The sequence below is a fragment of the Myotis nattereri genome (genome assembly GCF_964212035.1).
Source record: "Myotis nattereri genome assembly, chromosome: 5".
Classification (NCBI taxonomy): domain Eukaryota; kingdom Metazoa; phylum Chordata; class Mammalia; order Chiroptera; family Vespertilionidae; genus Myotis; species Myotis nattereri.
In genome coordinates, this window is record NC_138080.1 from 86,469,282 (window position 1) to 86,495,801 (window position 26,520).

General features: G+C 40.1%; 1 protein-coding gene across 4 annotated transcripts in view; it reads left to right on the forward strand.

The window, feature by feature from the left end:
- The first annotated feature begins 1,791 nt into the window (after window positions 1-1,791).
- The window catches only part of TCERG1 (transcription elongation regulator 1), a 59,752-nt gene continuing 35,023 nt past the window's right edge, over window positions 1,792-26,520 (forward strand). The window contains exons 1-6 of one of the 4 annotated variants that reach the window (XM_081091200.1): window positions 1,792-1,918; window positions 12,302-12,527; window positions 15,146-15,298; window positions 16,193-16,664; window positions 20,853-21,095; window positions 25,711-25,773. In XM_081091200.1, coding sequence (XP_080947326.1) covers window positions 1,860-1,918; window positions 12,302-12,527; window positions 15,146-15,298; window positions 16,193-16,664; window positions 20,853-21,095; window positions 25,711-25,773 — 1,216 coding nt within the window. In that variant the 5' untranslated portion in view covers window positions 1,792-1,859. The remainder of the gene's footprint in view (window positions 1,919-12,301; window positions 12,528-15,145; window positions 15,299-16,192; window positions 16,665-20,852; window positions 21,096-25,710; window positions 25,774-26,520) is intronic. The other 3 variants (XM_081091202.1, XM_081091201.1, XM_081091203.1) reach the window with 3 other exon arrangements.

A 26,520-nucleotide genomic window follows, 5' to 3' on the forward strand; every position in this document is an offset into this window, starting at 1 on the left:
ATGTTTCTATCTCTTTCTCCTTCTCCCTTCTTCTCTGAAATCAATAAAAATATATTTTTAAAAACATATAATGCACCTATAATACAATTCATCCTTTAAATTGTATAATTCAATGTGTTTTAGTACATTCACCAACTTTTGCAATCATCACCACTGTCTAATTTTATTTTTTTATTTTTTATTTTTAATATATATTTTATTGATTTTTTACAGACAGGAAGGGAGAGAGAGAGTTAGAAACATCGATCAGCCGCCTCCTGCACACCTCCCACTGGGGATGTGCCCGCAACCAACGTACACGCCCTTGACCGGAATTGAACCCAGGACCTTTCAGTCCGAAGGCCGACGCTCTATCCACTGAGCCAAACCCGCCATGGCACCACTGTCTAATTTTAGAACATTCTCATCATCCCAAAAGAAGTCCCATCGGCTTTAGCAATCACTCTCCCCATCTCCTGGAAAACACTGATCTACTCTGTCTCTAAGGATTTGCCTTATTCTCGACATTTCAAAGAAATGGAATCATACCAAAAAAAAAAAAATGGAATCATATAATATATAGCCTTTTGCGTCTGGCTTCTTTCACTTGCATGTTTTCAAGGTTCAGTATTATAGCCTGTATCAGTACGTCATTCTTTTTTATGGCCAGATAATATTTCTTTGTATAGATATACCACATTTTAAATAGAGTCATCAGTTGTTTGGACAGCTTGGGTTGATTCCACTTTTTGGCTATTATGAGTACTGCTGCAATGAACATTTGTGTATGAGTTTTTGTGTGGATGGGGGTTTCCAATTTTTTCGCATCTTGGTGTTTAGAAATGGGCTATGCTGCCACACTGCCATTCTCAAGCTGTGTGAATTTGGACAAGCTACTTAATTTCTCTGTGCCTCAGTCTCACCTATAAACTGGCTATTCTTACTGTATATGAGGCCTAAAAGACATCGAAATTACTTGGGATAATGCCTGGTATATAGAGTTAGGTCTGAGTAAAATTTATCTATTATTTTAATATTTTGAGCAACTTATTGATAGGGTTCATCGTCACTGTACCTTTGAAAACCCAGAACCTAAAGGTGTTTCTTTTCCTTTAATAAAAAAGAGAAATAAATATTCAGAATTCCTTCTGGGTATCAGGATGTGCTAGTTTCAGACAAATGTATTTTGAAATTGAAGAACAGATGCTTGAAACTGTAAATTGCGAAGGGGCTTGCCTTCCCCAACTTACTTCATGCAGCAATTTATAACACTCATCAGCCTGCAACTAATTATTTAATACAATTTAGAAGATATTCATGTAGCCGGTAATATATTATTTAATAACATGGCTATAAACCGGTGATGCTTTAAAACTTCTGCTTCTGAAAAGCTGGGAAATAGCTCATTTCCACACAAACCCTGTGGTTGCTTGTAGCTCTACGCAGATCGATTTTTGATTGGCTCACGCAATGGAAATGGTCTCTGGCCGAGCCAATATCGCCAGCGTGTGGCCAATGTTCTCCACCATTGCCTTCCTGGAAGCCGGCGGACACGTGGCTCCTGCAGGCCGGGCAGGACGTGGGAGGACCTAGTTCTGGTTACCGCGAGAGGGCGCTGGCGGCTCCTCGCCGCTTAAGTCTCATTTCCCATAAAGCCTCCGAGCGACCAATCAAGTGGCTGTCTCCATACCGCTTTCAAAGTCGGCGGGCCCTTCCACCAATAGTAAGGCAGGTGCCGCCCTCAGCTCGAGGATTGATGGAACGCTTCACCATTCATCTCACAGATCTCTGCTGTCTCCGCCTCTCTCGCTCGAGATGGATGACCTGTCTGACCAATAGAGGACGCCCGGTCGGCGGGTGGATGAACGCGGTCTTCTGTAATGGCGGAGCGTGGCGGGGACGGGGGGGACGGCGAGCGCTTCAACCCGGGGGAGCTCAGGTAAGGGGCGCCGCTCTGTCTTTCTTCTCGGCATGCGGGAGCCCCGCGGGTGGGCCTGCCGCGGGGCTGCGGGGTGGAGGGCGGGCCGGGGCCCCGCGGCGGCCCGGGTCCAGGACCGCATGGGGCTGGGGAAGGGGGAAGGGGAAGGCGGCTTGAATGAGAGAGCCGGCCTGGGGCTGGGCCGCGGCCTCCCGTCCGTTTTCGGGGCGCTCCCAGCGGTTTTCGCGGGGCCCAGCGCCCCTGGCGGCTGCGGCCCCCGGGCCCGGCCGGACGTTCCCGCCTCGGGGCGACGCCGCGGCCGCCTGCAGCCTCCGCCGCGGCCGCCTGCAGCCTCCGCCCCGGCCGCCCTCAGCCCTGCGCCCGGCTGCCCGTCGCCGCGGGCCCCGTTGTCCCCCGGGCGCCCCTCCGCTCCGCAGGGCACTCCCCGGAGCCCCTCACTCCTCCCGGCTCCGCTTTTGGGGTCTCCACGTTCGCCCCGTTCCTGCCCGCCCGTATCGCTTGCTTTTCTTCACTAATTGCGGCCTTTCTCCCTGTCTCCCGTGTGTTCCTCCCTTGGCGTATTTGTGGCCAGGAGCCGTGGCCGCGGCCGTTGCCACGTCCTGGTGGGTGTCGGGAAGCGCGTCCTTGGGGGGGGGGGGGGGTCTGCTCCGTCCTCGTCCCCCGCCGCGGACTGGTTGCCTTTCTCATTGTGCAGCCGGCCGACCGGAACCGTCTTGAGGGAAGCCTCCCGCCCGGGGCGCCGGCGGGGAAACGGAGGCAGGCGGACGCCGAGGCGGCGGCGCGAGGGCGCGGAGGCGCAGGGGGAGCCCCGGGAAGTGGCTGCCGAGCCCGGGCCGTCGGGCTGCGCGTCCCGCCTTCGCCCTGAAGGAGGTCGGTGACCTTTCGCCTTCGGTGTCTGAGTGCCCGTGGGGTTCGTCAGGCAGGTTTTGTCAAGTGAAAGTGTCTTGGAAAAAACACGCCTTCAGTCAGGGAGAGTACAAAGAGGCGCTAAGCTTTCTGGCTACTATTTGAGGCTTTTTTTTTCTTCCCCCTTTTCTGGGTGGGGAAGATGTCATTTCAGATGTCCAGCCCCCGTTCCGATTTGTGCCACGGTCAGCATCCGCGCGGGGGACAGCGCCGGGGCCGAGAGCAGCCTGGGATTGATTGTCTGGCGCTCGGGATGAGGTTGTGTCGGGAGATGGGGGCCGTGGTTTCTCCGGGTTTTAGATTCTGGGTTGTCGCACACAGAAATCCCTACTCGGGCAGGAGCAAGATCTTGTCATATTTCAGAGATGAACCTCAGATCCCTTGCGCCGCATGTGTATGTTCGCGTGGGTCATGAGCGATGAAGGTGCATGGCCAGGGTCGCTCAGCGCCAGTGATGGAAGGTTTATTCCGGCTTCTGATCTCAAGGTCACCCGAATTGATTTGCGTTTCAGAGAGCCTAGCATCTTCAGCTTGACCATGAGTAGCCTGTTAGGTTTTTAGTAACCGTTGTCTGGACGTTGATGCAAAGCTGATTTGAGAGGGGCCTTAAATTCGGGTTTCTGTTGCAAATATGTTATGCCTGGCCTCTTGGGTTGGAAGTTGCTTCCAAAGCATGTTGTACAGACCATTATTTTAGCGCTTTTCATGGTTTAAGATGAATTGGCTGTTTCTGTGGGCTTTCTGATGGCAGAAATCGGGGCTTAGTTTTCGTATATGGATCATGTGTATCATGCGGGCATTTTGCGGTGTGTCTGTCTATCAGTGTCTGGCAAATAAAGTGTTCAGTGGCTGTATGGTAGTAAATGGTATAGGTGATTTCGAGACGGTTCGCTTCTTAGAACCAAAGTTATTGTGCTGTGTGCCAGTCACAGACCTAGGTGCTGGCAGTAGAGTCTTGAACCAGACCAAAATCCTCTAGAGCAGTGGTCCTCAACCTTCCTAATGCCGCGGCCCTTTAGTACAGTTCCTCAGGTTGTGGTGACCTCCAATTTCATTGTTACAAATTGAACATAATTAAAGCATAGTGATTAATCACAAAAACAGTATGTAATTATATATGTGTTTTCCGATGGTCTTAGGTGACCCCTGTGAAAGGGTCGTTCGACCCCCAAAGGGGTCACGACCCACAGGTTGAGAACCGCTGCTTTAGAGCATCCGTACTAATTAAGATCTGAATTTTGAATTAAACTAGCCACATCAAATGAGTGGGAAATGACTTATACAAGGTCGCTGAGTAATTGGCAGAGTCTGGATTTGCCTCCCATATGTATCAGAAGCATCTTTCCATTTTGCCTCTCCTGTTAAAGAATTTGCAGTCTAATCTTCACCAGTGGGGGATTGCATATCTAGATAGAGTACCTCTAGCAGCGGTTCTAAAAACCTGTGGGTCGCGACCCCTGAAAATACATCCTCCATATCAGATATTTACATTACGATTCATAACAGTAGCAAAATTACAGTTATGAAGTAGCAACAAAAATAATTTTATGGTTGGGGGTCACCACAACATGAGAAACTGTATTAAAGGGTCATGGCATTAGGAAGGTTGAGAACCACTGCTTGAGAAATACATTTGTTCTTATAAAAAAAAAAATTGTTTCTATTTTTGCAAGTAGTCTTCTGTTTTCTAAAAGGGTTGAAAGTGGTAGGAATGCAAATAACCTGCAACAGACAAAATTTATTTGGAGATCCAAATGCTATTCATCCCTTTATGTTGAGGACTGTTAAGATAACTTTTAGAGTCATGTTTGTATAGATCAGTGGTTCTCAACCTTCCGGCCCTTTAAATACAGTTCCTCATGTTGTGACCCAGCCATAAAATTGTTTTTGTTGCTATTTCATAACTAATGTTGCTACTGTTATGAATCGTAATGTAAATATCTGATATGCAGGATGTATTTTCATTATTACAAATTGAACATAATTAAAGCATAGTGATTAGTCACAAAAACAATATGTAATTATATATATGTTTTCTGATGGCCTTAGGCGACCCCTGTGAAAGGGTCGTTCCGACCCCCAACGGAGTTGCTACCCACAGGTTGAGAACCGCTGGTATAGATCCTTTACCCAGGGCCTTAGATTACCTATTAATACCTTATGACAAGGTACTTTCAGTCTAAATTTCCTTAATTGTAAAACAAGAATAAGACTACACTGGTGTTACCACTGACTAGTACCTTAAACACGTTATTTTTTCTGTGACATAGTTTCCACTGTAAAAAGGGTGCCAAACTTACCTCAATGTATTGCTGTGAGGATAAAAAGAGTTGGTGCAAGTAATGTCCATGTAATCGTTCTTGGCATATAGGCAATACCCAGTATTCACTGTCATTATTAAAACAATTTTTTCTCTCTTTTTTAAAATATATTTTTATGATTTCAGAGAGGAAGGGAGAGTGAGATAGAAATATCAATGATGAAAGAGAATCATTGATTGGCTGCCTCTGCATGCCCCCCACTGGGGATCAAGCCCACAACCCGGGCATGTGCCCTTGACCAGAATTGAACCCAGGACCTTACGGTCCACATGCTGACGCTCTATCCACTGAGCCAGACCAGCCAGGGCTTCTTTTTTTAAAACTGTATTTTTATTAACACTATTGAAGGTGTCCCCATTCCTTTCCCTCCTTGCCCATCTCTAGCCAGTCCCCACCTTCCTCCCCCCTTCTCTCTGGCCATCAAAACAACAACATTTGAACACTCACCATCCTCTACGCTGGAAAGCTGCAGTATACTAAGGGAAAACTACATATTAGTGGGTATAATACAAAAGTAAGCAAGTGAGAGGTTTCTTAGCATTTATCATGATTTAAAACTCAAATTGGGCCCTAACCGGTTTGGCTCAGTGGATAGAGCGTCAGCCTGCGGACTCAAGGGTCCCAGGTTCGATTCCGGTCAAGGGCATGTACCTGGGTTGCGGGCACATCCCCAGTAAGAGGTTGCAGGAGGCAGCTGATCGATGTTTCTCTCTCATCAATGTTTCTAACTCTCTTTCCCTCTCCCTTCCTCTCTGTAAAAAATCAATAAAATATGTTAAAAAAACACACACACACACAAAACTCAAATTGGGCCCAGCCATTGTGGCTTTGTGGTTGAGTGTCGACCTATGAACCAAATGAACCAGGAGGTCACGGTTCCATTCCTGGTCTGATCACATGCAACATGGTCTACGGGCTTGATCCCCGGTAAGGGGAGTGTAGAAGGCTGCCAGTCGATGATTCTTATCATTGATGTTTCTATTTCTCTCTCCCTCTTTATTCCTCTCTGAAATCAATAAAAAATATTTTAAGAAAACTCGAATTGTGTAATGAGCCAGAGAGGGTCTGGGAGAGGCTGAGGGTTGGGAAGGAGTTTGAGGAACTAAGACTGATATGAAGGAGCCAGTTATATAATGATCTGGGGAAAAGCATTCCAGGCAGAGGAAACAATAAGTGCAGAGGCTTCAAGGTAAATGAACTTGAAGTATTTGACCAAAAAAGAAGGCTGGAGCCCGGTTTGGCTCAGTGGGTAGGGCGTAGGTCTGCGAACTGAAGGGTCCTGGGTTCGATTCTGGTCAAGGGCATGTACCTCAGTTGCAAGCTCCCATCCCTGGTTGGGGTGCATGTGGGAGGCAACCAATCAATGTCTCTCTCTCCCACATCGATGTTTCTCTTTCTATCTCTCCCTCTCCCTTCTACTCTCTCTAAAAATCAATGGGAAAATTCTCAGGTGAGCATAAAAAAAAAAAATTAAAAAAGGCTAGAGTCTATAGACAGGTCAACAAGAGGCAGGTTATGTAGCGCCTGATAATAATTATAGTAATAGTAGCTACACTATCTACACTAATAAAAGACATGCAAATTGACCGTATCTTCGTTATACTGTAAGCCACGCCCACCAGCCAAATCAGAGCGACTATGCAAATTAATCCAACCAAGATGGCGTCTGGCAGCCATGGAGCTGAAGTGAGCAGGAGGCTTGGTTGCTCCAGTGATGGAGGAAGCCAAGCTTACCGGCCAGCTCTGAGCTCCACTCAAAGCAACAAAGTTTCAGTTATAGAAGATAAATAAACCCCAGATACCTGCTTTCAGCTGGCCGTGGCCATGGAGCTGGAGCAAGCAGGAGGCTTCTCTCCCAACCACCCTGGCTGGCTCTGAGCTCCTCAATTATAGAAGGTAAATAAATCCCAGAATTAAAAAAGAAAAAAAAAGAGGCCGGGAGCTTCCATTGCCTGGGGGCTTGGCCAGCCTAAAAACGGCCCTCAGCCCCTCAACCAGACTGGCCAGGCACCCCAGTGAGGACCCCCCCCCCCACCCTAAAGGGGGTGTGGCCAGCCTGAAAACAGCCATCAGCCCCTCACCCAGGCTGGCCAACCCTCCATGGGGTGAGGGTCCCCACTGGGGGGGGCTTGACCAGCATGCAAACACCCATCAGCTCGTCACCCAGGCTGACCAGGCACCCCAGTGGGGACCCCCACCCTGAAGGGGGTGTGACCAGCCTGAAAACACCCATTAGCCGCTCACCCAGGCTGGCCAGGCACCCCAGCGGGACCCCCCACCCTGATCCGGGATACCCTTCAGGACAAACCAGCTGACCCCCACCCGTGCACCAGGCCTCTGTCCTATATAATAAAAGGGTAATATGCAAACTGACCCTAACAGCAGAAGGACTGGGAATGACTGGTCACTGTGACACACACTGACCACCATGGGGCAGATGCTCAATGTAGGAGCTGCCCCCTTGTGGTCAGTGCGCTCCCACAGGGGGAGCTCTGCTCAGCCACAAGCCAGGCTGATGGCTGCCAGTACAGCGGTGGTGGTGGGAGCCTCTCCCCCTGCCTCAGCAGCGCTAAGGATGTCCAACTGCAGCTTAGGCCTGCTCCCTGCTGGCAAGTGGACATCCCCCGAGGGCTGCCGGGCTGCCAGAGTGATGTCTGACTGCCAGCTTAGGCCCAATTCCCCAGGGAGCGGGCCTAAACCAGCGGGTGGTCATCCCCCAAGGGGTCCCAGACTGCGTGAGGGCACAGGCCGGGCTGAGGGACCTCCCCCCCCCCCCCCCAACCAGTGCACAAATTTTTGTGCACCAGGCCTCTAGTTACTAATATTAATATCGTTAAAACTTACTAGTACTATTACTAGACTGATGTTATAGCAACAGTAATAAAAGCTATATTTAGAGAGCACTAATGTGCTAGGTGCTATTCCATATACTTTCTTAGCTCATTTAATCCTCACTGCAGGTTCTGGTAAGTTGCCTGCGATGAAGCAGTGTGTGTGAAGAGCTCAGCACAGGTACTATACACATCTGGCATCAGAAAATGGCAACTTTAAGATGCTGATGGAGGAAATTATGTGAATTCTGTCACTATTTTAATAACAGACTTTTGAAAGACATTTAGTCAAATTGACAATGAAGTGCCTTTAAAAAAGTGTTTTTATTGATTTTTAGAGAGGAAAAGAAAAAGAGAAAAACATCCATCGGCTGCTTCTTGCATGCCCCCTACTGGCAATTGAGCCTGCAACCCTGGCTGGGAATCCAACTGGCAACCTTTTGGTGCATGGATGGATTTCATTGATCCAACCGAGCCACACCGGCCAGGGCCCAAGTGTCTTTTATAGGTAGAGCATAGTCAAGGTTTTTTTTGGGAATGAAAGTAGTGATAGTTAAAGTGGTTTAGTGTGTATCAAGTACTCTAAATGTTTCACAGGGATTATCTCATTGAACAGGGATATGAGACAGGTTTTATTTTTATTCCCCAGCTCATTTACATCTGAGTATACTCAGACTCAGATATTATGTAACTAGTTTGACAGCAAAAGGCAGAGCCATGATTTGACTTTTTCATCATTCTAGAGCCAAAATGCTTAACTTCAAGCTATAACTAAGAAGTGTGAAATTCCAAAGAAACAAGTACTGTCGATTTTTTTTTAAAGGGAGAGGCAGATTCAAAAGAAATCTAAGATTAAGGTACATTATTAACTCAAGGCTGAAATAGAATATCCTTCCTTGATAGTTAACCTTGTTTCTGCACAAAAGGTTAAAATGTTTCTTCAATAATGGTAGCTATGTGTGTTTTAGGAATACATATAATTTGAAAAAGAGTAATTATTCTAATATAATCCATACTCTTTTCAGTCATTGTTTTTAACTTATACTTTGAGATAGGATCATTTGCAAATTTGGTTAAATACAGTTGGTATATGCATTCTGGATGTTTACAATCCTAGTATTCTAGAAGGAAAATTGGTTCTTTATTAGGATTTTTTATGTCAGAATTAACTGTGATATGGAAAATGTAGAAAAACTTCAAAGTGTAATTTTAAGCCGAGAGTTGAAATATAGGAAAGTTGGGAGAGCCTGGTGAGAAGAGAATATAAGAATGATTATCTTTATATATATATAAAGAATATAATTGTTGCCGTAACCAGTTTGGCTCAGTGGATAGAGCGTCGGCCTGCGGACTGAAAGGTCCCAGGTTCGATTCGGTCAAGGGCATGTACTTTGGTTGCGGGCACATACCCAATAGGAGACGTGCAGGAGGCAGCTGATCGATGTTTCTCTCTCATCGATGTTTCTAACTCACTATCTCTCTCCCTTCCTCTCTGTAAAATCAATAAAATATATTTTTTAAAAAAAGAATATAATTGTTGGCCCTAGCTGGTTTGGCTCAGTGGATAGAGCATCGGTCTGGGGACGGACCAAAGGATCCTGGGTTCGATTCTGGTCAAGGGCATATATTTGGTTGCAGGCTCCTCCCGGGCCTGGGCCCTGGACAGGACTCGTGCAGAAAGCAACCAATCAGTGTGCTTCTTTCACATCAGTGTTTCTGTCTTTCCCTCTCTCCTCTCTACTCTCCCTAAAAATCAATGGAAAAATATTTTCCGGTGAGAATTAAAAAAAACACACACAAAAACACACACACACACACAAAAACAACCCAGTGTAATTGTTAATTTTTTCTTGAGCACAGAAATGTACATTTCATTAATCATGGAGAGATTTATAGTAACTACTGGGAAGACTGATAGGTAGGTACTCAATTGATTATGGCAAATTATAGTAAACATGCCAATTTTACATGATAAAAGCCTAATATGCTAAGTGTCCGGTCCACCGGTCAGCTATTCAAACAATCAAAGCATAATATGCTAATGATATGCTAAGGCCAGTCATCTGCTCGCTATGATGTGCACTGACCACCAGGGGGCAGATGCTTTGACCAGTAGGTTACCTTGCTGCTGGGGTCTGGCTGATCAGGACTGATCGAGATGGGCGGGACACACCCTGTACCCCTCCCGCAGTCCCTCCCCAGCCCAGTTGTGCACCAGTGGGGTCCCTCAGCCTGGCCTGCACCCTCTTGCAATTCGGGACCCCTCAGGGATGTCGGAGAGCCTGTTTCAGCTCAATCCCGCAGGCCAGGCCGAGGAGACCCCTCTGGTGCACGAATTCATGCACTGGGCCTCTAATAATGTTTATAAGATTCTACATACCCTATTGTGAGGTAGTGTAGGTACAATATCACCTAGGTAGGTATTCATTGGTTCATTCAACAAATATTTGTTTAGGCCTAATATGTGCAGACCTAACTATGTATAGGGGTTGTAAGGATGAACAGGACAGAATTTCTACTCTAAAGGAGCTTAGTATATACACAGTGTCGGGTAGTGTTTAAGAGATATTTGCTTGTGTTTGAATCCTGGCTTTTCCACTCAACCAGCTTTGTGGCCTTGGGACAAATTATTTGACTTCAACTTGCTTTAGTGTCCTCATGTATAAAATGAGGTTGATAGTATCTATATATATAAAAGCCTAAGTGACAGTTATGACCAGTTGACCAAACGATCAGTCGACCAATCACTATGACACGCACTGACCACTAGGGGGCAGACGCTCAATGCAGGAGCTGCCCCCTGGTAGTCAGTGCACTCCCAAAGGGGGAGCGCCCCTGAGCCAGAGCTGCCCTGGGCTCACAGCTGGCAAGCACAGCAGTGGTGGCAGGAGCCTCTCCTGCCTGCAGTGGTAAGGTGCGAGGGGTCCCAGACTGCGAGAGGGATGTCTGACTGCTGGCTTAGGCCCCATCTCCAGGGGCATCGGGCCTAAGCCAGCAGGCAGACATCCCCCGAGGGGTCCTGGACTGTGAGAGGGCACAGGCCGGGCTGAGGGTCCCCCCCACCCCCCAAGTGCAGGAATCTCGTGCACCAGGCCTCTAGTATATCTCATAGGGTAGTTAATGATGACTAAAGGACTTAAAAAGAGCTTAGAGCACTGCCTGACACATAGTAATTACTTTTAAGAGTGAATAATTTTTATTTTTTTAAAAAGCACTTGTGAGAGGGAGATAGATAATAACATGTAATACTATGTATCTGCTGAAATACCATAGAGAAAATAAGCCAGGGTGTTTTAGCTAGAGATTGAAGGGTGGGGTAGGGTGCAGTGTAGAGAAAGGCTTTCCGTTTAGGTAGAGAATACTAGTAATCTCGTAAGCCTGCTACCCTCCGCCCCTGTATGGAGGTACAAAAAAACTTTGTATTTAGAAGTAATTTCAAACTTACCAAAAGTTGCAAAAAATAAAGATAGTATACTTGGTATTAATATTTTACCTCTTCTGCTTTATTATTTGCCCACATGCATGCTCTGTTACTCTGAACTTTTTGAGGGTAAGATACATATACCATAGCCCTTTGCTTTTAAGTACTTAAGTATGCATTTTCTAAGAATAGAGATACTTTGCCTAAATACAGTTACCAACTTCATAAATTTACAACGATACAATACTTTAATCTGTTGTTCGTATCCTAGTGTTGTTCGTTAATCCAGTGTTTTTTATAGCATTTCTTCCCTTTAGGATAGGATTTGGTTTAGAATTAGTGTTGTGTTGTCATGTCTCTTTAGCTCCTTTAATGTAATACATTTCCACAGCCTGCCTTTGTCTTTTATGTATAATATCCACATTTCTGAAGAATATATCCTCTGCTTCCCCCTTTTAAATAGAACATTCCATTTTTTGTGTTTGCCTACTGTTTCATCATTAATTTGAGAATATACATTCTTGCCTGAAATAGGTGATGTGTTCCTCTCAGTCACATGATGTCCATCTTGTCCTTTTTCGATGATATTAATGAGATCCACTGGTCAAGATGTTGCATGATTTCCCTGTTACATAGGGTTTTTTTCATTTTCCCTTGCAATCATAAGCAGCATGTGAGGAGACATTTTAAGATCATCTGGATATCCTCTTCATCCAGCTTTCCTCCTAGATTTGGTGTCCATGGATCATTCTTACTGATGCACTTTTACTGTGATGGTTGCAAAATTATGCCTTTCCAACTCCACTTGCTCTTAAGGGCCCATTGAATTTGATGTAATTAGAGATCAGTAACTACATTTTTGTAATTTTGAGAAAGAAAAACTAATTCATTGTTTTTCCCACAGGATGGCTCAACAGCAGGCCTTAAGGTTTCGAGGCCCAGCTCCCCCACCAAATGCAGTGATGCGAGGCCCACCACCTCTCATGCGACCTCCTCCACCTTTTGGTATGATGCGAGGCCCTCCTCCACCACCTCGGCCCCCCTTTGGACGTCCTCCTTTTGATCCTAATATGCCACCAATGCCTCCTCCAGGAGGGATTCCTCCACCTATGGGCCCTCCACACCTTCAGGTAAAGAATATAGAAGTTGTCATTCCTTCATTGTTGTTAATATTAATATTGTATGTCAGTTTTGCCTTAAAAACTGTGTTCTTAGTTTCACTTTATAGGAAAATATAATCCATATATTAATTTGTTGTCCCAAAAGCAGTGGTTTTGAGTAGAAATTCAGAATGGGAATTTAGATAGAAAAATATACTTCATAGGAAACAGGATTAAATAGAGTATTTCTTACCTGCCTTTATTTCTGAGAATTGTCTTTAGTAACCCATCTTCTTTATGGGAAATGAAGTTTGAATTTTAAAGGTATAATTGTTTTAGTTATTGCTATTTATTTTTTAATATTTTATTATTCTTAAAATATATTTTTATTGATTTTAGAGAAAGGGAGAGAGAGAACAACATCAATGATGAGAGAGAATTATTGATTGGCTGCCTCGTGCACACCCCCTACTGGGGATCGAGCCTACAATCCTGGGCATGTGCCCTGACCAGAACCATGACTGCCTGGTTCATAGGTCAATGCTCAACCAGTGATACATTTTATCATTAAGTATATATACATACATAATGTATATATGTTCTGAGCAATTCTTGCCACAAATGAAGCTTAGGATAGAATCTAGAACAGGGGTCCTCAAACTTTTTAAACAGGGGGCCAGTTCACTGTCCCTCGGACCATTGGAGGGCCGGACTATAGTTTAAAAAAAAACTATGAACAAATTCCTATGCACACTGCACATAACTTATTTTGAAGTAAAAAAACAAAACGGGAACAAATACAATATTTGTATATGCATGTGGCCCGCGGGCCATAGTTTGAGGACCCCTGATCTAGAACAAATGCATTTTGTAAGCACATTGTTTGAATATTTTTCTTCCCTGGGGGACAAAAGAGGTTATTTTATAATTTTAGAAATAGAATTGTGGGATTTCTTTAAATAAAAACTTTTCTGGTATTTTAACCTGAGGCACAGATCCCTCTCTAGGATATATAGACTCAATTACTGTCTGAAATGAGGTCACGAAGGTGGCCTCTCTCAAATGTCTACTTTTGAGGTTGTATTGTTTTTGTTTGGGTATGTATCTCTGTTTTTCTTAGTTTATCCAGCCTATACTATTCCGAAACCAAATAGATATAGTGGTATCATCTATTTCCCATTAGTTTAAATAATCAAGAATGAACTCACTAAAAATAACAAAAGATAACAAAGTACTACGGGAGTGATGTTAACTCTATTTAGATAGGGTCATATTTATGGAAGAGACACAGGTTTTAATATTTAATAATTTTATTGCCTTCCTAGTAATGAATAGCCCCTACCCCCTTAAACAAATCGTTAAAGAAGTTTTATATTTTCTCTGAGATTAGAATAAGAAATAGATTTTTGACTGTCTCTGGTATAACTTGTTACATATGAATTTATTCTAATTTGGGCCTTTAAGAGTTAAACGTACTTGCAGAATATTATAAAATGTAATGGACTGATGTAACCCTCTAATGGAAATATATCAGATGTTGTAATGGGATACTTTCCAATGTTGTGATGTTTTCTTGGTCTTAATAGATAATTGTGTGGTTTTACATTAAATCCAAGTGATATCCAGTTAATGTGCTTTGGGGTGGATATTTTATAGAATGTGGGTCTGTGTGCTGATGCTTGAAAGACACTAAACTGAATTTTTTTAAAAAAAATCTGAAGTCTGGGAAAGAAAATGAAGTACTGTTTCATATTATTAGCATGGTGTTAGTTCCATTATCCAGATTAAGATGCTTTAGATAACTGAAATTTATTGTTACTTGTAATTAAAGAGGATGTCTTTGAATCCCCATTCAAAATCTGTTGTTAAAATGTTATACCACTTGTCTGCTTTAGTAAGTAAGGTTAGTAGTTACAGTTGAATTGTGTGGCTCAGAATGTTAATGTTGTGTCAATAATCATTAAAGAATGATAGTGATAGGATTGAATTAGTAATAGCTCCAGGAAATTAAATAAAAAAATTGTAACATATACCATTTAAATTCTTATTTTCCACTAAAAGTAAAATGGATAATTATTTTACTATATCTTTTAAACTTAACTGATGTTCATGCCATTGGTGAGCTACTTATTATTACTATTATTTGAAAAATAGAAAATGATGAATATTTTTCTAGCTAATATTTTTTTCTTGTAGGAAAAGGGATTAGCTATATTCAGTTTTTCTCTTTTAGTTGTTGCTATGTTATTTGTAAAATAATGTTTCTCCTTTGCTTGGTTCTTATTGTAAGTGAGAGGTGGAGGCATTGGTGTGCCTGGTATTAAAAAAGATACAAAAGTCGCTTATTTTCTTCTGAAGGTAATCTAGTACCTAGTGTGTGAAATATGCAGTTAAAGTATAAATAATAAAATGAAATTCGCCCATAATGCTATTACCTAGAGATAACTACTATATGTTGATGTATTTCTTTCCAATCTGTTTTGTTCCAGAGAAACTTTGCTTATGCATCCTAGATGAGTGTTTTTGAATGGACTGTAAAGCTACTTTGGTTGCTCTTATAATACTTTCCTTTGGGGTAGAATTTAGTAATAATTTGAAAGGAAAAAAGATAAATACAAGTGACCATTACTGTTCTTGCGAATTAACAGAGACCGCCTTTCATGCCTCCACCCATGGGAACCATGCCTCCTCCTCCGGGTATGATGTTTCCACCAGGAATGCCTCCTGTGACTGCCCCTGGTACTCCAGCACTGCCTCCTACTGAGGAGATATGGGTTGAAAATAAAACGCCAGATGGGAAGGTAAATTAGAAAATATATTTAGGTTATTAACTCCTTAGTGACAGAAGAGTAAAACTTAAAGAGTTCTGGTAAATTGAGATCAATGACAATATTCTTGCCAATTAAGAATGAGCCTGGGGTAAGCAGGGCGTGCGGTGGGACTTGATGAAAGGCTTAGTGGATTGGACTTCCATGCAGACTAGAATGCTTACATCTGTTTACCTGTGATTCTGGAAGCTTGTATTTTAAATATGTATTATGGGTCCTCAAAACAACTCTAAGGTTTAGTATTCACCAGGAGGACTCACAGGACTCAGCATGTAGTTGTACCCACAGCTAAGACTAATTGCAGTGAAGGATACAAAGCAAAACCAGCAAAGAGAAAAAGGTAATGGGACGGAGTCTATAGGAAATGAATCACAAGCTTCCAAGAGTCCACTCTTTGGAAGCACATGGAGTATGTATAATTTCTCCAGCATGGAATTGTGACAACATACGTGAAGGGTTGTCTATCAGAGAAGCTCATTTGAGCTGGGGAGTCAAGGGATTTCATTGGGGACTGGCACCCTTTGCCCGGCACATAACAAAATTCCAGACTTTCAGAGGGAAAGCAGACATTTAGCATGAATTGCATTTTTGTGTAAACAATTTAGGCACAGTGAGCTGCTGTTCTTACCAGTTAGGGAATGGTGGTAACCCTCTCCAAATCCAAGTTCCCAGATGCCAGCCAGGGGTCAACTTTGCAGGACAGCAGTGTTAACTGCACAAAAATAATATATGTGTTAAAAATATAGCATGCTCATTATAGAAAATTTCCCCCAATAACTTAAGTTTAAGGCAAAATATAGTTGCATTATTGGTTTTTAATGACAGTTGACAGATTCTATGATACCAGTGATTTTGCTTCCTCTGCAGGTTTATTATTATAATGCTCGGACACGTGAATCTGCCTGGAGCAAGCCAGATGGAGTTAAGGTTATTCAGCAGTCAGAACTGACACCTATGCTTGCAGCCCAGGCACAGGTTCAGGCCCAGGCCCAAGCCCAAGCCCAGGCGCAGGCCCAGGCCCAGGCCCAGGCCCAGGCGCAGGCACAGGCACAAGCCCAGGCTCAGGCCCAGGCCCAGGCTCAGGCGCAAGCACAGGCCCAGGCCCAAGCACAGGCCCAGGCCCAGGCCCAGGCGCAAGCACAGGCTCAGGCTCAGGCTCAGGCTCAGGCTCAGGCCCAGGCCCAGGCCCAGGCGCAAGTGCAAGCACAAGCAGTAGGAGCTTCCACCCCTACGACTAGTAGCCCAGCACCGGCAGTATCCACTTCAACATCATCATCCACCCCATCCTCTACTACTTCTACCACGACAACTGCCTCTTCGGTTTCGCAGACAGTATCAAGTGAGTACCAGTCAGCATGTGTTTTTATTTAGCAGCTAGGGAAATGGACAACTAGGCACTGCATTCCAAAATGATACTAGTGTTTATATATTATCCTTGATGTTATTTAAAAAATATTTTTGACATAAGACTTTTGGTTAAAGAAGAACAGAAATTTACATTAGTAGAAGAAATTTTTTGCCCAGTTGCAATTCATGAAGCTAAACCGGGGAAGTACAGTTAGCTATTCAACTTGGCAAACAGTAATGCTGGGTGCTGTGAGCTTTGCAAAATAAGTGAAAGTCTTGTTCTCTATCTTATAGAACTTCAGTTTTTCTAATTGAGGAGGCCAGCATAATGCATGTAAAATAGTGTGCAAAATTTACAGCGAAAATAGAAGGTGTAACAATTTGAGAAAACGGAGAGACAGGTTGGTGGATTGCATGGGTATTAAGGCTGATCATGCAGGATTTGTAGTAGAATTTGAGTAAGTTCAAAAGTAAGGAGAAGTCTCTTAAGTAGAGAGGAACAGCATAAAGTTCAGGAAATGAGTGTAAGTGTAGTTTGGGGGATTGTTAAGGTACTCTTTTGAGGTGGGACGGTTTATATTGGTTAGTAAATTGAATAAGAGTGACATCAGATTATGAGTTTTAAGAACCAGGCAAATGGGTGAGTCAGGCAGGTAATAGGGAGCCTGTAGAAATGCAGTGTTCTGGGAGATTTTTCTGATGCTCATTTTTTGGGTAGTGTTGAAATTGGAAACTTACTAGGAACTTTTCAGTACTCATTTAGAGGTGAATAGACCCTATAACGGGACATAGGCAGATGAAATGAGGAGTTGGAAAAGAAGTGGTCAAAAGGGTAAGAGAATTTTCAGGTATAAAGTTATAGAGGCCCAAAGGTTAGATCTTTTCTAAAATATGAGAGGTGCTTAATAGCAGTTTTTAGGGATGAAGAAAAAATAATATATTAGTATGCTTAAAAGATTGCCATTAATATTTATACCACTACTTTTTATTTGTTGCTACTTATTCTACAAGCTGAGATTGAGCCTCAGAATATTTAAATAATGATTTTATTGTTTTGATTATTTATGGTACTGTTATGAAAATACATGTCTCCACAAGGTTATTACAATTTTGGATTATTTTGCTACATGGATAATAGAGATGAAAACAAGAAAATAAAAAATGTCCCTTTCCCCAATATTTTAGGGACTTGGGCATTATTAGTATATAGTACATTGTAAGGAATATGTATATGAGAGAAATTTAATAATAGATTTAAATTTGACTTTATTTTATTGATACAAGAAATAACCTATAAGAATAAGATACGTGTAATGTGGAGGCAGTTTTTTAAAGGCCCTACTTGATAATTTTTAGACGAAAATATACTTAATAGGAAGATAAATTTTGATATGGAAGTATAACAGTGAATTCTTATATGGAAGTTAACAGCTAGCTGTTTGAGGGTCTTTGCCCTTCTATAGGCTAGTGCTTCTAAAACCTATGTGGCAGGGCAGAAAACTGCCAGCTTTTATGGGGTACCTGTGGTGGTAATGGGCGAGGGGGATTAATAAAAGCAGTGTGGTTCTCTGTGGAGGCTCTGCTGTTTTGTTTTCTGCCTTAGGAAGGAGAACTACTTTGTTCTAAGGAAAATGGGTAGCCAAATACTTTATCCTACATACATTCCATTTCTATATCAGGGTGGTCTTCAGGCCCATAGCTATCTTGTGATTATCAACTATTCTTGTCAGAACACTCCAATTTGTCATTTTTTGCACTCCCCTTCAGTTACTGGGAGGCCTTTATTCTAAGGACAGAATAGCAAAATCACGTTCTTTTTACTGCCTTTAAACATCAATTTTGATGTCTTTCTGAGTATTCCTGATGTCTTTTTATTTTACTTGACTCATTGTGATGAAGTATTGTCATGCTACAGTATTAAAACTTCTCCATCTGTTGTTGCAGTCACTTATCTTTTCTAGTTGAGATCTGAGGCTGGATTAATAATATATTTTGAGACCTAGTGTTTCAGTTATTTTAGCAGATAGAATTAGTAGGAATTTATCTACTATAAAGTCCTAGCTGTCATTTTCCCAGTTTCCATTTAATTCTTTTATTGCCTTTATCCTTTTTCTCTCATGACTTATTTCCACTAATCAAATCAGAAAATCCTGTATCAGCAAGAGAAATGGGTTGAATTGAATACTTTTTGCCTTCTCCCTTGGTGTTCCTTTCCACTTGGAATTTGATGCCTTTATAACATTTTATTTTCTGACTACAGTAATTTGTACAAAACTTTGGTAATTATTTCTACATACTATTATCATTATATTTAAAAAAAATGTAATTCTGTGAACTGCAGTATAGACCTGGGCAAATGGAAATAAAAATTAAGATATTTATAATTTGAACTCCAGTTGAGTATAAACTCATTTTATCCTCTGCAAGATTGTGAAAAATGCTAATAAATCCTACTTCTCAGGGAAGTTGGGAAGAATAACTAAATATATTTTCAGCCATTACAATAGATTACAAATGCTAAATGGTATGTGTATGGGACTGGGCAAATGTTGCATGTAATTTGTATTTTTCACAATGTTATAAAATTATATTAATATGATACTGTACCCTAAGGCTAGGTCTATGCTAGACCAACAATTCATTCCTGGGCCCCTGAAGATACTTGTTTGGCCCTGCTGTCTATTTAGCCAAGGTGAGTCCCTTATTAACAAGTATGAAATTGCTCACATCTTCCCAGCCTAAGTGAGTTTTTTCATTATTAGGCGCTGAAAAAGTTACTGACCAATTTTGTTGTCAGTTGGAGTACTGGGTGGTTTGTGTTAAACAGTGTGCTTTCCCTTAGAATAAAATATTAGGAAAGCACTGCTTTATTTTATTTAATTTGATAAATTCTTAGTTCAATATAGGTAGAGTTTGACATTTTTCTTTATAACAAGAGAAAGATGAAGTATTTTTTACCAGTGAATCACCACAATGAATTTTTGTTTTGAAATTATATGGGTTATGAATAAATAACAAAAATGTTTTGTAATATTTGAGAACTGAAACTTGAAGAAATATGAATTTTATATTTAGGTCACAGTTTGATTTTGATGTAATTACTAGGGATAAAATGTTTTAATTTTGATATTTAAAAATAACATATTAGCCAAACCAAATTATCCTGAATTTCTCATTCTCCTGGTCTCTTATACTGGAAACCGGAGTTTTTTGTTTTTCATTTTCTTTTTTCTTTTGAAATAATTATAGAAAAACCAAAGTTGTTTTTTATTCTTTTTGTTTCTATCCAGTCAGTCATTAGTTATTGCATTTCTTTTTCTATCTGTTCTTTTTTGCTTGGACAAAATTCCAGATATGTTGAAATTGGTTTTCCCACCTTTGTTATTTCTTTTCTTTTTCTTATGCATCTGCCAGTTAATTCTTCAAATGAACATTGATTATTCTTCAAAACAGAAACCTTAAATCAGCCTCCCCACACCTTTTTAATATTCACGAAATCATACTAGTAATTACACGTGAATACATTCTTGTTAAAAATTCAAAGTCTAAAAGAAGCATATGTAAAAAGTGAAAGGCATACATACACTGACATAATGATACAATATTTTGGTGTGCATTCTTATAGATCATTTTTCTACATTTATATAAGTTCTTTCCTTCCCCTACCTAGTAAAGTACATACTTTTGTTCAAGGCCTACTTTGTGCCTCTGGCCTACTTTTCCAGCCATAACTCACTAGTTCTGATGGTATGCCTAGTGTTTTACTGGTTGACTGCTTGCCGTCTGTTTTATAAATAGTTCCTGGTTGTTTCCTATTCTTTGCTTTTATTTATTCCCACTACTTATTTTCTCTTTCCACTTTGTCATTTTCCTTGTTGAAATCCTAATCTATCAATGCCTTCCATCACAGCATAACATTTTCTGTACCTCTCTGTTAAAAATGGTCTTTGGGTCTTGATTTACATGCCTATACATTTATTCCATTTCTCTTTGTATTTTAGTTACTTTTTATATTTCTTTTAACTATTTTCAAGCTTCTTGAAGACAGAGACCTTGTTACAAATTTCTTGCAGTGCATGGAATGGGCACTTAAATACTGACTGAATGAGTGAATGATGAATGAATAGAGTAAAGTGGTTTATGAAGGAGTGATACATATTTTTGTTTTATCTTTTATCAGCACCCACAACACAAGATCAGACCCCAAGTTCTGCTGTTTCAGTTGCTACGCCTACAGTTAGTGTTTCAACTCCTGCTCCTACAGCCACACCTGTGCAAAACGTTCCCCAGCCGCACCCCCAGACGTTACCTCCTGCTGTCCCTCATTCAGTACCTCAACCAGCAGCAGCAATACCTGCTTTTCCACCAGTAATGGTACCTCCGTTTCGTGTTCCCCTTCCTGGCATGCCAATTCCACTTCCAGGTAAACCAATAGATTATAATAATATTTCCAGCTATGTTTTCATACTGTCAATTAGTTTGTTCTCATGTGTCTGTTGCATTTGGAATTTGCCTTGAATCTCACCTGTTTGAAACGTTTTTGAACGATTCATGGCTAACTGCAATATTTTTTCTTCAGTTTTGATAAATGTCCTTTTTGTTGTTGTTTACATGTCTTAAAATCAGAGCCACATTTAAAGCTACACTCCATTTTGAATAATGGCCTCAATGAATTAAAAACAATTATCTTGTGTAAATATGTTCTAAGTGCAGTATTTTTAAGGGATTGAATCTATGAAGTTGAGAGATCATAAGTCATTGATAGGTAACACAAGTTCAGTGATTTATTATATATTGTGCATGATTCTGAGCACTTTACATGTAATTAATTTAATTTTCACAACCATCTTTGAGGTAGGTACACAGAACTCATAAGTGATGGTGCTGGATTTGAGCCTGGGCATTTCAGATCAAAGTACCATGCTCTTAATAACTATGCTATACTGGAATGGAAATGTGAGTCACCTAACTGTAAAAAATTTATCTAAAATAGAAATCAGAAGTTTCCCTTGTAACAATTGTGAAGTGTAAAATGCACCATTTAAACATTTAGATAATTATGGTGAATTCATGGTTCTGTGTTGTGTTTTTTTGTCTTAGGGGAAATCGTTACATCTAGAAAAGGAATGAAAAGATTGTGGAGTATAATTCTCTTGTATGAATTAAGCAGTGATAATGTTGGGCATCCTAATTTGAATGCATTTAATCCTTAATCCGAGGTCTATTTTAATATTATAGTTGAAAACTATATGCCATAGGTCAAGTTCACAGGGCTAATTTGTAGCAAAGATGAATAGAACCTAGGGTTCTTGTATCCCAATTTTTCATTTTTCCCACTATCTATTACCGCTTTGTTGTACTAGCTTCTGTGTAAGGATAGGATTGTGATACAGCTGTTTCTTAGACTTAAACACATTTTAATTATCACTCTCTGGTCTTTTTCCTGTGACTATTTTGAAAAGAGCACTTTCAGATATTGCATCTTGCAAGAAAGAAACCAAAAACTTTCAAGAATTGGTGATGTGTGTTGTTTTTTGGGGGGTACTTTTTACACGTTGACAGTGTTAGATAATTAAATGCCCAGTACAATGTTTAAAAAACCAAAAATGTTTTCTCTAATAGTAGGGATTACTCACTTTCTAAATTAAATTTAAAAGTAGTTGGATTACTTTCCTCTTTGGACATACTTTTTGTAGAACACTAACTGATAGAGAATAGCTTGATATTCTTGTTAACATCGTGCAATCTTGGTCTTCTTTAGGGTCAAGGACAGTATTAAAATCAGATCCTGGATTCTGAGTGATGTCTAAGAGCTGGGGTTATTGATTCTGTAGAGAGAAGATTGAGAGGTTGCATAATAACATTATTTGAAAGGCTATCATCTATGAGAGGACTTTTCATTTTGTTTTAGAGGTTTTAAATAGGACCAGTGGGTGAAAGGTACAGAATAGCAAAATTCATTTCTATAGAAAGTGGACTTTTTGTCACAATAAAATTCTTCCAGTTACAGTTCCATTTTGATGTCATGGTCTTTCTCTGACCCTACCCATCAAATGTTAGAACAGATGGTGGTGACCATTTGACCAAATGTGGTACCTGTGAAGTTTGTAAGTAAAAGGCATTTAATAAATGGCAGACACTAATGACATTTTGTAGGTCAATTGGAAGAGAATTTGAGTTACTCTGTAAAATTTTGCTCAAGATAACAAGATTCTTTGGAGAGGGAGCTAGTGTTCTATAGAAAGTATTATTCATATTTATTTATATAACAAGGCATCTTTTATATCAATGTTCATTCATTTTCTCATTTTTCCTTTAATTTGTTCCTCCAAGGTACTTTACTAGAAAAGAAAAAGACTTACCTGGCTGGTGTTTCTCAGTGGTTGAGTGTCGATCTGTGAATCAGGTCACAACTTGATTTCTAGTCAGGGCACATGCCTGGGTAGCAGGCTCAATCCCTAGTAGGGGGTATGCAGGATGCTGCCACATTTCTGTCTCTTTTCCTCTCCCTTCCTCTCTGAAATCAATAAAAATATATTTAAAAGAAAAGACTTGCTTTTCTCTTTTCCAGATCTTTGGTTTTATGTACAATGACATCTATCTCATTGTATATAATAGGAATTATATTAATTTGGCATTAAGGTGAAAAGGGGGGATTTGGATGTAATTTATCTTGGAGCTTTAAATGCTGCTGAAATAGCAATGTGTAATTCTAATGGGGATGATTATAAAGAAGGGATAGGCAAACAAGATGAAGAAAAAGAGGCGAAGAATTAGGGAAAATATTGGTATAAGAGGTGGAAATGGGCATAGTAAATTGGATTAGGATTTTTATCTCTAAGACTAAAATCTTATTTGGAATTTTAAGAAACTTATTGTCAGTGACAGAATTATCCAAAATGCTAAGTGGAATTTTTAATTTCCTAATACAACATAACTTGAGGGTAGAGGTGTATCTAAGTTGAACAGATGCTTTCTTTATTTTGTTTTATTTTACTTTTTATGGATTAAAAAAATTGAGAGCCAGTGATAGAGAGAAACATCAATTTGTCGTTCCACCCATCCACATATGTGTTCATTGGTTGGTTCTTGTATGTGCCCTTACTGGGGATTGAACCCACACCTTGCTGTATTGGGACGACGCTCTACTGAGCCACCCAGCCAATGCTTCCTTTTAAAAGAAGGTTAAAAATTTAGATGTGGGGTTATTTTGTGTCTTCATGATATGCATGTAATAATCACCCAAAGAGAAAACCTTCTCTTTTAGCATGAGAAGAAACACGTGACCTTTCAGTGTAGTTTATATGTTGATAGTCAATAACAAGAGTGTTATGTTGCCCCGATTGATATTTAACAATGACATTTATGCCTAAAATACAAATACAAAGAGATTTTATTTTCTTCTGTTTAAGTCATATAGTTAAAATTACTTTGTGGGGGGCGGGGGTTGGTTTTGGAGAACAGTCTTTGAGGATAAGTTTATATACACAGTAGGGCAAAAGTAGGTTTATAGTTATGAGAATGCAAAAGTTATTTTCTTGTGTGAGAGCCCCAGATCTGAATACACTCTATTTATTAATTATTATATTACTTATTTGTATTACAACTGTAAATCTACTTTTGCCCCCCCACCCTGTATTTTGGGATTTGAATTTCTAGTGCTGACTTAATAGGTTCAGTGGTCCTGCAGATGGCAGCATTTATACTGATTTAAACTTAATACATGTAACTTTTTTACCAAAGGAATTTTTCATTGCTTTCTTTAAGCAGAAAATAAAACTATACATATAACTTTACTCAGCATGCTTTTATGATCAGTGCTTTTTTTGTAGTCGCAGAGTTAGTGGAAAGTTTAGCTTTAATGTCCTTTATTTAAAATAGTTAAAAAGAAAAAAGGCACTTTTTAAAAAACTAGCAGTATTTTTGTGTGTGTGTGCGTGAACATAGGTACATTATATACAAATCCAGGGGTTTAATTTTTGTCTCTGAATGAGGAGAAATTTCTTTTCCAGTACTTTAGTGGGGAAAGAAAATAGTTCGTTATTTTAAATGTTATTGGTACCAAACTAGGTTTCGTTTTTTTAGACAAAACAAATAGAAAATAAAATTAAATTCCCTTTTACTTTATCCTTTAGCTTTTTCCTTTAAAAATATTTTTAATTCATTCTTAATTTTGAATGTCCTCAATTAGCCTTAGTTTTTCAGCTTTTCTTTTCAATCCCTTTTTATATCATCATCATAATGCATCATGGGTCTTTATTCTTCTAAGACCTGTACATAATTTCCATTCTTTAATACAAGTGCTATGTCTTTAGCTGGCTTAAATGATGAGGTTTCTGAAGCAAAACAGCCCATGGAGTTATTAATGAGATTAAAGGGCTGTGTTTTCCTTAACCTGTTAGCCTGCCTTCACAGTGTTCCAAGCCCTTGGCATTGAATAGGGCAGGCACGGAACATGGATATTCTGTCATTAGTTGTAAGCTATCCTACTCTTCATCTTTGCCCTTTTATTTATAGTGGGATATTTGAATTCATCTCATATCCTTTTTTCTTTCTTTCCCTCCCATCCTTTTTGTCCTATCTTATCTTTTTTTATTCTGCATGGTTATGCTCCAGGCCTCAGCTTCTGCTTTAGTTCCCACATAGAAGCAGCAGAGAAAGTGTCTTGTCAGTGTCATGCTGCATCTGCCTTTCACTGGTATCTAAGCAACAGCAGCATGGGTTTGATGTCCTGTGAGAAAAGGTCCCAGTGAGAACCTGTTATGTATTGTAACGAAGGGGCTTTCCTTTGTTGAATTTAAACTCTCTAGACTCCTTCACATATCACAGCTGGTTGATAAAAAGGTAATTGATGCTATAATTTAGAATTATCATTGGATTTGGCGCCACTTCCCACAAAATGTCAAACAAAAAGAAATTTTATTCCATTCTTGGAAATAGCATTCTAAATTGTAGTGGTAAATTATTTTCCTGAATCCCAGTGGTAGCCGACATACAATGGCAGCTTTCCAACATATGCTTGCTTATCCATTTTACAGGTGTAGCAATGATGCAAATAGTAAGCTGCCCGTATGTAAAGACAGTCGCTACCACCAAGACCGGTAATTTTTAAAACCATCTTAGTTTGTTTTGTCTGTAAGTTGGCATGGTAGTGAATGTTGTTGTTTATCCTTTTATTTATTTATTTTTGCCCAAATGAGTGGATTTTTTTATATTTTTCTTTTTAATGAGCAGTATAAATGCAGTTGTCATATTTGGCCAACACTTGATTTTCCCAATTGCCTGTAGTATTAGCTTCTTTGGTTCACAAAAGCAAATAAGGTCAGATCACTTAATTTGTATAATAAGTGTAAACAACTTCATTCTCATATTCATAACATTTAATTTTGTTTTTTGATGTGTGTTTTTAAGTTAAATATAAAAAAATCATTTCCATGTGTAAAGTGATGTGATTATGCTTGCATGCTAGTGAGTATTTGTGTGTACGTGTGTGTATGTGTGTGTGTGTGTGTGTGAATATTTGTGTGTATTGTACAAATTTACATTTTAAAGTTATTGAAGATAACTACCCAAAACCTAAATTCTAGTATAGGACTTGAGGATTTTTGTATTTTAATTCACATATTCTTAATTATATTATATTATGTAATGTCAACTTTTTTAGCTATCTTGTAAAAATACAAATTCTGGCTTACCTTTTAAAAAATAGAAACTTTTTATTTTTAAGGAAAAGTCTAAACTGACTGACAGTTTATAGGGATATTTGACTTAACCACTTAATATTTAAAGTAGATTTGATAATAAACTCAGTAATTTACTTTAAGCTGAGGATTTTATTCATACCTTTT